The following is a 13,932-nucleotide window of genomic DNA, read 5'->3' on the forward strand; positions in this document are numbered from 1 at the left end:
AATACTTTTAAGAACTTGGAATTCTTACATATATATAGTAGCTTGGTGACCGATGATGGTGTATTAGCACTTTCAAAGATGAATAATTTACGACGTCTGTATTTTGTAGGCGATACTGAGATCACTGATTCTTCAATAAAATTGCTAAAAAACTTGATAAAATTAGGTTTACCATTTAGCAATAAAATTACTGATGATTCAGTCATAACAGTTCTTGAAAATTCACCCCACATGAGCGTGCTAGATGTTAATGGCACAAATGTGACTGCTAAATTAGTAAAAAAAGCAGCAAAAATATCGAGAATTCGAAAACAACGTCTCATCTTCTGCGTTGCATTAATGCCAGATATACAAAAATATAATTCGCCATATTTTGAATTGCGTATATATGACAAACAAATTAACGGAATACCAACACCTGTACCTGTCGGTTCACGCGCCCACGTAGAAAGCACGCCATACGCGAAAAATAAAATAATTGACCGACTAAATGATGATTGCTTGGCTGAAATATTTATGTATTTGCCAGCATATGAAAAACCAAAACTTGCATTAGGTATGATATAATAACAACATCAATTTTATTTAATTTAAAAATTATTTGGTAATCGATATTTCGATAATTAATATATTTGTATTTAATTAATTTTTTAGTATGCAAAAAATGGAAAAAAGCCCTTGACCATTCTTGGTTTAATGTCACAAAACTTGAATTAAATTATTGGCAATATGATCAATATTCAAGTTTTTTATATAAAAATTATCCAACAACCAATGGACAATTTGCGTTCATAAAAACACTGCTTAATAAATGCGGTCGTTATTTAACAAAATTGAACTTGTCAGCTTTTGGTGATAGTAGAATAGTGCCAATTATTAATAGATCTTGTCCAAATCTCGTAACACTTTGCTTGAGATTTTCCTGTATTAACGATGAAATATTACTTGATGCATTTTCACGTCTATCGAAACTAAAAAAATTAACTATTATATTTTATACTTTTGTTGAGGAATATTTACCTGTTAATTTAATCAATTCATTGAGAAACGTTGCTGATACATTGACTGATCTATGCCTGTTAAATTGGATGTATGACTACCATTCGATGAGCTGCAATATGTTACCAGAAGAATTTACTTATGTAAGTTAAACTTTATGTCTATTACAAAAAAAAAAGCAAACGATTTTATTATTCTTTACATACTTATTTATAATTGCAGGTAATTCCTGAACTGAAAGCTTTGAAAAAATTGGAAGTTATTGGCATGCGAATTCCCCCAGCTGTTTCAGTCTATGTGGAAGATAATAAAATATTTATCGCTGATTACACTATTTTTTACCATCAAAGAAATAAAGTACATACAATCAAAAATTTAGATTTGTCGCATTACCGAGTTACAGATGATAGCTTATATACTATTGCCAATGTCATGATGTCCTTAGAAGTACTATATGTATTTTGTGAATGGGTAACCGATGATGGTGTAGTAGCAATTTCAAAGATGAATAAGTTACACACTCTTGAATTTATTGGCCGTAATAACGTCACTGATTCTTCAATCAAATTGCTAGAATATTTTAAAAAATTAAAGTTACCAATCAGTAATAAAATTACTGATGTTTCAGTCACGAAAGTTCTTGAAAATTCACCAGGTATGGAAAAGCTCTATGTTGAGGACACAGGTGTAACTGTTGAATTTATTAAAAAAGCAGCAGATATATCAAAAAAACGAGAACGACTTTTGCGTTTATTTTATTCAAGTGTTACATCAACACCTGATATAGAACAGTATAAATCGCAGTATTTTGATATTCATATAATTCAACAAGAACAAAAACAAAAAATACCAAGTGCCAACGCAAATAATCCGTTCTTAGAGAATCTGGGAGTGCATTTCTTGTGACATATATATACAGCGCACTTCTCTTCTGTATCACAAAAAAAAAAAAAAAAATATATATATATGATAATTAATAATAAATGTCAATAAATAACAATTTATTACTCTTTTTTTTTTTTATAATTTAGTACAAGTAATATTTCTAATTTAAATGAACATCAATGATTATTTTATTATATGTTGATATACTATATTAATATATGTTGATTTAAAGTTTAGTCGTCTTGGCCGCATGCCTGATTAAATATTTACTACGTGGTACCAAAGTAGTGGTACGTTATAAACTTGTTTTTTTTTTTTTTCGAATTATCATCGGGCATACACACAGTAGCTGGAAAATCACGTGCGTTTCTAGATTGTTTGAAAGTGTGGGTTTTCACACACTTGCCTAATTTAATTTTTTTATTTAGTACCCCGACTCCTGCGCAACTGCAACACTAAATATTCACCTGTTGGCTGTTTACATCCATCCATCTATTACAGATGATCTGTGAGCTCAGGTGAGTTAAGACATTTAAGACAGAGTGAAAGTGATGCTGTGGCCAATGCTGGTTTTTAAATATTTTTGGTTAAAAACATAGAGCTTAAAAGTCTTATTATATATCAATATAAAAACATATTGAACAAAAACATTGTTATAGTGATTACAATGGACCACCAATACTTCATTATAAATGATTTGGGTGAGGTCACAAAAAAACGTATGTTATTTAGGTTAGACGAAGGATATGCCAAAAAAGTAGTAATAGAAAAGCAAACTAATAATGATTGCCTGTCTGAAAAATTCGGGTATGTGTCAACATCTAAGAGTCTAAACAAAACGATAGATAACTGTGCTAATAACAAGTGCCTGGCTAAAATATTCACATATGTGCCAGCATGTGAGAGACCAAAAATTGCATTAGGTATGATATAATTATAATATCAATTTTATTTGATTTAAAAATCATTTGGCAATTGATAATTAATAGATCTGTATTTAATTTATTTTTTAGTATGCAAAGAATGGAAGAAAGCCCTTGATAATGCTTGGTATGATGTTGAAAAACTTGAATTAATTTATTGGCGATATTATGAGTATTTAAATCGTTTGCTATTTAAATATCGAACGAGCGATGGAGGAGGATACAGTTTTTTAAAATCGCTGCTTAATAAATGTGGTAGTTATTTAACAGAATTAGACTTGACAGCTTATGGTGAGTGTAACATAGTGCCAGTTATTAATGAATTGTGTCTGAACCTCGTAACACTTCGCTTGAGATTCACCTTTATTAACGATGTTATGTTATATGATGCATTTGCACGTCTATCTAAACTAAAATCATTAACAATTATATTTCATAAAATGAAGTATTTTCCATTTTTGCCTCTTGTTGCTTTAATCAATTCATTGAGAAACGTTGCTAATACATTGACTGATCTTAATCTGTTGAATTGGCTTAATGAATTAAAAGGCATTCCTGATTTTACAGCGGTAATCAAAGATGTAAGTTACAACTTTATATTTATTACAAAAAAAATAAAAAGTATTTTTTTTATTTTTTACATATTTATAATATATATAATTTCTTTTGCAGGTAATTCGTGACTTAAAGGCTCTGAAAAAGTTGGAACTCGCTGGTATAAGAATTTCAACTGATATATACAAATATCTGGCAACCAACGGAATTTTATATTCTAACCATACTGCACACCTTAAAAAGATTATTTTTGTATCAGATCCATTCATAAATATCAAGGTATTGAGAATGGAAAAATGCCGAATAACAGATGATACATTGTATACTATTGCCAATACTTTCAAGCACTTAGAATTTCTACAAATAAGGAGTCACTGGATAACCGATAATGGTGTAGTGGCAATTTCAAAGATAAATAATTTACAAACTCTCAAGTTTTCCGGACATAATAACGTCACTGATTCTTCAGTTAAATTGCTTAAAAACATGATAAACTTACGATTACCATCCAGCAATAAAATTACTGATGGTTCAGTCTTCACAGTTCTTATAAATTCACCAAAGATGAACATGCTGGATGTTTCCGGCACAAATGTGACTTCTGAATTAGTAGAAATAGCAGCAGAAATATCAAGATTTCGTAAACAACGTTTAATTTTTTGTGTTCCATTTATGCCAGATATACCACAATATGATTTGCCATATTTTGATTTGCGTATATATCAAGAATGTAAATGGAAAACCATTAATACCTGGTCCTGTCGGTGCAAGTTCCCACGCAGATGGTAGACTCACAACGAGTTAAAGAGGGCAAGCACTAATCTTGTGAGCAGGCTATCAGATTGGGCCCTTTTTTCGAATCATACTATTTAGATGTCCAAATATAACATGAAGGGCTAGTAATTAAATATAATAATCATAAATCAAAAACAAAATCAACCACTTAACTCTATGGTTTTATAAATTTATAACAATTCTTATCAATTTTAAAAAATAAGGTATACATAATTTTAAAAAACTAAATTAAATAATCGACAATTAATATCCGGATATATAACAACAGCTGGAAATTAAAATAATAGACTTAGAAATAATATAAAAAATAAATAAACAATAATAAAAAAGTTAACTCCGGGTTTTAATCAAGTACTAAATTTATTTTTATTTTTATTTTTATAACTTTGGTTATTACTGCTAGGCTTATGCACTATATAAATAAACGAAAATTGACTAAAACTAAAACAAGAAATTGAAATGAATGTAAAATAAAAATATTAAATAAAGTAAATCATTAATGTTTAATCAAAATGGTATGTGATTAACATACCATGAACGAGTACAAAAAAAAAAAAAAACATCAGATGACAATGAAAAAAATTTGATGTCTTTGTGGTGAACGTATAAGTAAAAATATTTTATTGAAAACTCATCTACATACATGTGTTTCCAATTTATATGATGAATCTGGAGATGGCATGGCTCGTGAAGAAATGGAAAAAAATTCTGGTAAATATCCATGTCCGTCTTGCAGTAAAATTGGTCGAAGAAAAATTGATGAATGTACATTTGGATTATTGCATTTTATAAACAATATTATTTATTATTTTCATTAAATCTACAAAATAAAATTATCATTGATGCGTTTATTTAAAATAGAAATATTACTTATTAAAATATAAAAAAAATGAGAGAGTAAGAAATTGTTATTTATTGTTGTTTATTATTTATTATCATATTTTTTTTTTTTCTGGTGATACAGAAGAAAGTTGCGCTTATATGTATATCACAAGAAATGTACTCTTACATTCTCTATGAACAGACTAATTGTGTGGGCACTTGTTATTTTTTTTTTTTGTTCTTCTTTTTTAATTATATGAATATCGAAATACTGTGATTTATATTGTTCTATATCAGGTGTTGATGTAACACTTGAATAAAATAAACGCAAAAGTCGTTTTCGATTTTTTGATACATTTGCTGCTATTTTAATAAATTCAACAGTTACACCTGTGTCCTCAACATAGAGCTCTCTCATATATAGTGAATTTTCAAGAACTTTCGTGACTGAAACATCAGTAATTTTATTACTCATTGGTAACTTTAATTTTGTCAGTTTTTTTAGTAATCTGATTGAAGAATCAGTGACGTTATTACGGCCAATAAATTTAAGAGTATGTAACTCCCTCATCTTTGAAATTGCTACTACACCATCATCAGTTACCCATTCACAAAATATATGTAGTACTTTTAATAACATCATGGTGTTAGCAATAGTATATAAACAATCATCTGTAACTCGGTAATGCGACAAATCTAGATTTTTGATTGTATGAAAATCATTTCTTTGACGGTAATAAATAATGTAATCAGCGATAAATATTTTATTATCTGCTAAATAGTCTGACACAGCTGGGGGAATATGTATACCAATAACTTCAAATTTTTTCAAAGCCTTTAGTTCAGGAATTACCTGCAATTATAAATAAGTATGTAAAGAATAATAGAACAGTTTTCATTTTTTCTTCTGTAATATAGATATAAAGTTCAACTTACATAAATAATTTCTTCTGGTAACTTATGGTAACCCGTCGAATGGTAGCCATACATCCAATTTAACAGACTTAGATCAGTCAATGTATCAGCAACGTTTCTCAATGAGTTGATTAACGTAACAGGTATGTATTCATCAGCAAAACATTGAAATATAATAGTTAATTTTTTTAGTTTCAACAGACGTGAAAAAGCATCATATAATATTACATCGTCAATATAGGTAAATCTCAAGCGAAGTGTTAATCTCAAAATAATAATTAATTATCAGTAAAACTTAATTCTTCATCGATTGATGAAAATTTTTCCAAACAATTTGGATACTGATTATATTTTCAATAAATCAATTCAAGTTTTTTGACATCAAACCAAGCATCATCAAGGATTCTTTTCCATTTTGTGCACACTAAAAAATAAAGTGAATACAAATATATTAATTATCGATGACCAAATAATTTTTAAATTAAATAAAATTGATATTGTATTTATAATATCATACCCAATGCAAGTTTTTGTCTTTCACATGCTGGCACACGCATAAATATTTCAGCTAAGCAATCATCATTAACTCGGTCAATTATTATATTTTTGGCGTATGTATGATCATGATCATGATAATATATCTAGAAAGAATAATCAATAGTTACATACAATAACAATAATATAATATTAAATCTTCAAACATGTTGACCACTACAGATGTTTTGGACTGACCTTATTATTTTTTTCATCAAGGCAAGATATTGAACCGTCATAATTTGTTGTCAAGATTTTTTTAAACTCTGATTCACTTAATATTCTGATCTCTTCCATCTTTAATTTTTCCACGTGGTGTCGCTAAAACAACCAGTTGCCACTGATTCACTACAGTTCACTGGTTGCTTATGCAAGATGACTGAAAAATACTCGAGAGAGTGCTCGAGCCTGCTCGAGCCCTGATGTCTGAAACGTCCGAAATTTATGAACAGGGTTGCCAGACGGTCTAAAAGAGAAGTCTGGAAGAGGCTGAGCAAAAGTTTGGATTTATCTGGATGGCTTAGAAAAAATTAAAAACCCTAGCATTTTATTAAATTTTTTATTGTAAAACACGGAATATATCTATTAGTGCAAAATTTTTTCCTACTATTAATTTTTTGAAGATATTTATTCATATGTAAAAAAAATATATTAATTTTTTTTTTTTAACATTAATATTAATATTGCTACTTAATATTTAATATAGGTGTATAGTCCACATGGTAAAGTAGATAAGGTTAATAAAGAAGAATCATAAATATAATAGCTATCCTAGATAAGAAATTTAAATGAATATGTATTATAAAATTTCAATTCAAAATCAACCTTTAAAAATTTTAGATACCATATGAATAATACCATTAACACCCCCACCTGTTGGTTCCAGTGCCCACGCAGATAGTAGACTCACAACGAGTTAAAGAAGGCAATCACTTATCTTGTGAGCAGGCTATCAGATTGGGCCCTTTTTTCGAAATATACTATTTAGATGTCGAAATATAACATGAAGGGCTAGTAATTGAATATAATGGTAACTCTATGGTTTTATAAATTTATAACAATTCTTATCAATTTTAAAAAATTAGGTATACATAATTAAAAAAAATTAAATTGAATAATCAACAATTAATTTCCGGATTTATAACGACTGCTGGCAATTAAAATAATAGACTTAGAAATAATATTGTACTGAATAAAATTTAAATTGAGAAAAAAATAAATAAACAATAATAAAAAAGTTAACTCCTGGTTTTTTGTCAAGTACTAAATTTATTTTTATTTTTATTTTCATATAATAATGATGATGAAGATGATAGTTTTATTTGATTTTTTTAGGTTTCTTTATTAAATTTTTCGATTCTTGTTGGAGGTATGAAAACTACTATTTAAATAATAAAAAATATTTTAAAAAATATTATATTATATCAAAAATCTAAAAACATCCACCGGTACTATAGTGGCATAGTAAAACGTGATATTTTTTTCTCTCAGTCTATGTAAAATTAAAAATTTGTGTTGTATACATAAAATTAAAAATTTCTTTCTATTTAATTTATTAATTTTATTATACACAATATTATTAAAAAACATGTACATATTCATAAACTTCTTGATTAATTGAATAATAAATTATAATAATTTTATATTAATTTCGAGATTATATATTTTTAATAGTACAAAAAAAAAAAAAAAAAAAAAACCTGAAATATTCACAGTAATATTTGTATAAAAAAAAAAAATTAAATTTGTAAATATATATATATTTGTAAAAAACAAAAAACAAACATAGAAAAAAGTTATGGAAATTAAAATGATACAATCCTCGAAATGGCTGAATAATTAAAAAACAAATCATTTTTATTTGCTATTTTTAAAAATATCGATAAACATGTAATCTCTTAAATTTCAAATTCAAATTATCCTTAAACAAATATACTGTCAAAATAAAATATAATAATAATAAATAATAAACAACAACAACAATAAGAGAAAATATTTACAAAATTTAATCTTATTTTGCCAGCTATATATTTATTTTTTTCTTATTGACAATTGTTGATTTTGTTTATTGCTACAATAACAAAAAAAAATGGAACCAAAGCCAAAAAGTGACCACTTGTTAGCATTGAAAGGTAAACAACGAGTTAAAAAATGATTGTACATCTCTTCAGGGTATGGAAAGTCTAGCAGTTGGTCAATTCATGCTTCTACCTCAAAATTTTGGAAATATTTATCTTGGTGAAATATTTTCAAGTTATCTATGTGTACATAATGGCAGTAATCAAGTTGTTAAGTCTATAAATGTCAAAGCAGATTTACAAACAAGTACACAAACAATATCTTTATCAAATAAAAATACAAATATTGAAGAACTTAAACTAGCGCCCGACTGTTCCGCGCCCTATACTATACTCAGCTAACTCTAGCGTCAGTATATTATAAAAATTAAATCCCCTTAGTTTCTAGTTGTAATTATTATATTTTGATGTTCTTTATAATTATGACTATGGCAAATAATTTTAAAAAATGTTTCCCCCATAAGAGACCACCATAAATGCGATTTTTCTATGTTATTTCATGTTTTTCCCACAAATTATCTGTAAAAAAAATTAGATACCCTTAGTTACTTAGTCAAATCAATGTATTTAATTATTCTTTTGAACTTTACCGTAAAAATATAATTTTAAAAAATGTTCCCCCCATAATAGATCACTATAAACGCGAATTTTCTATGTTTTTCCCACAAATTATCTTTATAAAAAATTAGATACCCTTAGTTTTTTATTCTATTCAATGTATTCAATTACCCTTTAGAACTTCGAAATCGTTATTGGCACTCATACGGGGAAATTTACGGGAAATACGGGGACATTTACGGGTTTCACACACAATGTAATCAGTCCTACACATACAACGGTGGCTATGTTCACCGTAAATTTTCTCGTAACCTGTATAAATGTCCCCGTAAATTCCCCCGTATTGAGTGCCAATAGCGTTACCGTTAGAACTTTACCGTAAAAGAATAATTTTAAAAAATGTTCCCCCCATAGTGGACCACCATAAACGCAAGTTTTCTGTTTTTTCTTGTTATTTCCACGAATTATCTTAAAAAAAAATTAGATACCCTTACTTACTTCGTCTAATCAATGTATTTAATTATTTTCTAAAACTTTACCGTGAAAATATAATTTTAAAAAATGTTCCCCCCATAGTAGACCACGGTAAACGCGGATTTTTTATGTTTCTCCCACAAATTATTTTTATTTAAAAATATTTGATGCTATAACAAGTGTAGTCTGAATAACACCAGTGTGTTGAACATTTAAATATTTATGTTCTGTTGAATAACTGTTGTAACTCACATCTAATAGAACAGAAATTAGAAATTAATGAAAAACCAGCATAAAACTAATTATTAAACTAATACTACTTACTTTCATCTCATACGTTGACCCCGTATGACGTCAGAGTCAAAAAGAAAATTATTTCCAGGAATCTCATACGGATCTATAAATGGTTCCCAGTCGTCGTTATCGACAGAGCTTCGACAACTAGTTCGTTCAAGATTAGTTCATCAAGATCATCTCTCAATAGAGGCAATTCATTAATATCATCATCTCTCCATGGAGGCCAATCATAATCATCGATTCACGGTCATTTTCCCGAATCCATTTACCCGAATTACCATTTTCCCGGCGGACAATTTCCCGCAATCATCAACATACTCTCTCAATGGAGACCAATCATCATCATCATCAACATCAAAATTCCCTCCAACTAGTTGATGATATGGAGGCTGTTAAAAAAAAAAAAAAAGCACATGAATTAGGCTCAGAATTTTTTTTTTCTATACTACGTATATGAATTATTATTTTTTAATTTGAAAAAAAAAAGTTCTTCTACCTCAACAGCAATATTAACATGAATTAGTGAACGTTCATTTTGAGTTGATTCATACATTAATAATCCTGCTTGCATTTCGAAATCATTATTAACCGTTACGTAGATAATTCCATATTGAGTTGTTATCATGAATGTTCTTCCATGAGCATACAACTGGACAATACGCAAATCAACTCGATTTTCTGGATCTATTTCATAGCATAAAATTGCGATACAGCGCATTAAATGGCATTAAGCTTCATCTAAAGAAAAAAAAAAAAAAAGGAGGAACGTTAAGTATTAATAATAAAAAATAAGAAGAACACAAGCTGAAGTATTTATACGTGAAAATACAGATTATTATAAATTTGCAACAGCTGGTAGAGTCTTAGATTTCAAGGACAAATTGTTGATAAAAAATTACGTGAAAATTTTAATAATGATAAAAATAATGATGTTAATATATCTACCGAAGAAAAAGTTGATAATATTAGTGATAATAATAAATTATTAAATAATATTATATTATCAATATATACTAATCTTGAACGAACTAGTTGTCGAAGCTCCTGCCCTGGTAGAAATATTTCTCCGCCATTACTCCGGCTTTCTCCGGTTTTCTCTGGCATTACTCCGTTTTTGGCCCATTTCCGGAGAAATTACTCCGGCATGAGGTTGATGGCGGAGTAATTAGTCAGGCATGAGATTGATGGCGGAGTAATTACTCCGGCATGAGATTAATGTCGAAAAAATTATTCTGCCACTACTTTTATGCCGGAATATTTTCTCCGCCATCAATCTCATGCCGGAATAATTTCTCCGCCATCAACCTCATGCCGGAGTAATTTCTCCGGAAATGGGCCAAAAACGGAGTAATGCCGGAGTAATGCCGGAGTAATATTTCCACCAGGGTGTCGATAACGACGACTGGGAACCATTTATAGATCCGTATGAGATGAGACGATGTCAATTAAATAAATATATAAATTAATTTCAGCTTGATAAAAGAGCAGTCTGCTTGTACAAAAATTAAAGCACTTGGTAATATTTTTTAAGCTGTGATGGTAATTACATTTAATGACAATAATAGTTTAAAAAAATAGACAATTAAATAATCATGAATCATCATGATATTGGAATTAACAATTGGTATTTTAATGTTATTAATACTTGGCTATTGGTGGTCAATAAAAACATTTGAATTTTTGAGTAAACGTGGTGTTGTAGGACCTCGTCCTGTGCCACTTGTTGGAAATATTATTGATACAATAATTGCAAAAAAATCAATTGGTCAATTGATTCACGAATGTTATATATATAATATTTGGGTTTTTTTTTTTTTTCTATAAACAAATTTAATGAATTTAAAATAACACAAAAAATTAACTTTGAAATGGAATATTTTATGTAAAATATTTTTCCAAGAAAATAATATCAAAAAAATTAATTTTCAAAATGCAAAAAAATTTTTCTTTGTAAAAAAAAGATAATTAAATATATATTTATGATAAATTCAGAAAAAAAACTATTTTTTTCAAATTAAAAAATGAAAAGATTTTGTATTGTTATTATTTTTTTTTTTTAAATAGCTGGAAAAGAGGATAAAAATATTTTTCGAATCGGATTAAAATATATATTTAAATGAGTGATGATTTCTTTTCGTAAAAAAAAAATAATTTCATTTTATTATCCTAATTTATGCAGAGAAAATACAGTGCTTAAAATAATTTTAATTTAAAAAAATAATGATTTTTTCTGCAATAATAATTTGTTGATAATTTTTTTTATTTCTCCAATTATTTAACTAGAAAAAAATCAATTTTTATTTATTAATTTTTATGTATTAACACAGATAAAAAAAAGAAATAAATAACCTTCACCCATAAATAATTACCTGTAAAAATTTGTTGAAATATTTTTACATAAACAAAAAATTATAAAAAAAAAAAGCCAAAAACTTTTATATAAAATTCTGACAGTTTTAAAAAAGTTAACTACTAATTTTAAAGTAAAATTTTTTTCATTTTATAACAGACACATTTGTTTCTCTTCAATTCAAATTCCAATCTGTTAAAATTTATGCATCCACATATTTTCAATATTTTTATTATTATAACAAAAATTATTACCCTTTTTTCTCCCAAAAAAAAAGTTTATTATAAAAAAAAGTTCATACAGCAGTAAGAATAATTTGAATATTTAAAAAATCTTTAAAAAAGAATTTTCATTGTTTAAAAAGTATCTAAAATTTTTATTTTTACACTCAACGAACACGAGCCATTTCATCTTCAGATCCATCATATATGTAAATCAGAAACACAAGTTTGTAATTTGTATAGAATTAGATTAAAAACTATTTCTCACAAATATTATTGTGCATAATATTTCAGCAGAAAAAACAAAAATAATACAATAAATATTTTATATTAAACCCAATCGAAAAACTTTTGTTATATTTATTCAAAATTATGAAATTATTGTTAATAAATTTATCAAAATTCATTATAAAAATATAAATTGTTTTTATATCAACTCAATTAAAACATATTATTTCTCAAATATTTTATTCAATCAAATGACTTACATTTTTTTGTTTTTCTAATTTTACATAGAAAAAATTCTTAAACTCATTATTATATCGAGTGTAATAATATAATATATATATTAAAAAAAACTAAATATCAAAAATTAAAAATTTATATTACTATCATTACAATCAACATATATATTTATTTATTTTTTCTGTGCAAGTAAATCAATATAAGCTGTTGATATTAAATCCTCCTCAGAAATGCCCAATTTTTCCATTAAATTTTTCGAAATTTCTTCTCCTACTTTGACATTCTCATCGTCTCGTAGAACAACCTAAAATAGAAACCCTTTTATAAATAATATATCAAACAAAAAAAAAAAAAAAATAGAATAATTATCACCACCTCAATTTCCACAAAATGTCCCAATTTTTTAACTTGATCAATGTGAATTCTCGACTGACCAACAAGATAAAGATGACGAGTTTTTTCGACAACACCAATAATACCATTTGTTTTTCTTAAAATATCTTTTAATCCATCACATGCTGATGTTTCTTTGAGTTCCATTTTGACATACTCACTTAATTTTGGTCCCTCATTATTTGGTCTTTCATAAAAAATCAATTCACCAGATCCATTCTACAAAAATAAATAAAAAATCATTAAATTACTATTTTTAAAAAATCAATATTCATTACCTCAAATGATCTGAGCTTTAGACGACCTCTTGGAACAACAAAAAATGTATCAGATTGACGAATAACAATTGGTCCAGAACCAGATAAAATCTTAGCTCTACTCTCAACTAATTCACGATTTTTTAAAATTGCTTTTATTTCAATATTTCTCATTTTTATTATTAATTTATCTTTGGATTATTTATTTTTAATTTATAAGGTTTATTATTCATTCACCAGACAAATGGCTGAACGTTCTATATGGCGTTCAGCAAAACTAAAATAATAAAAATAAAACAGACGCTAAATTTTTTTTTTTATTTCATTTTGAATGTGCGCAGAATAACACATGTCTCTTGGTGGGGATATATCCTCATAAAAAAAAAAATCGAAATAAAAAAACTTAATAAT

At 27.2% G+C, this 13,932-nt stretch overlaps 1 protein-coding gene across 1 annotated transcript; it reads right to left on the reverse strand.

The window, feature by feature from the left end:
• Positions 1 to 12,857: 12,857 nt before the first annotated feature.
• LOC122853349 lies at positions 12,858 to 13,813 on the reverse strand. Its single transcript, XM_044153778.1, has 3 exons — positions 13,543 to 13,813; positions 13,247 to 13,483; positions 12,858 to 13,175 (listed from the first exon to the last, which is right to left on the reverse strand). The coding sequence occupies exons 1-3, from the start codon at positions 13,693 to 13,695 to the stop codon at positions 13,044 to 13,046; spliced, it is 522 nt and encodes a 173-aa protein (XP_044009713.1). The 5' UTR covers positions 13,696 to 13,813; the 3' UTR covers positions 12,858 to 13,043.
• Between the last annotated feature and the right edge of the window lie 119 nt (positions 13,814 to 13,932).

Source organism: Aphidius gifuensis, linkage group LG3 (assembly GCF_014905175.1).
Source record: "Aphidius gifuensis isolate YNYX2018 linkage group LG3, ASM1490517v1, whole genome shotgun sequence".
Lineage (NCBI taxonomy): Eukaryota > Metazoa > Arthropoda > Insecta > Hymenoptera > Braconidae > Aphidius > Aphidius gifuensis.

Coding starts and splice junctions, on each gene's coding strand:
- LOC122853349 (XM_044153778.1), bottom strand. CDS start 13,695: ATGAGAAATATTGAAATAAAAGCAATTTTAAAAAATCGTGAATTAGTT. Junction 13,484..13,542: donor TAAAGCTCAGATCATTTGAG/GTAATGAATATT, acceptor TTATTTTTGTAG/AATGGATCTGGTGAATTGAT. Junction 13,176..13,246: donor GACATTTTGTGGAAATTGAG/GTGGTGATAATT, acceptor TTTCTATTTTAG/GTTGTTCTACGAGACGATGA.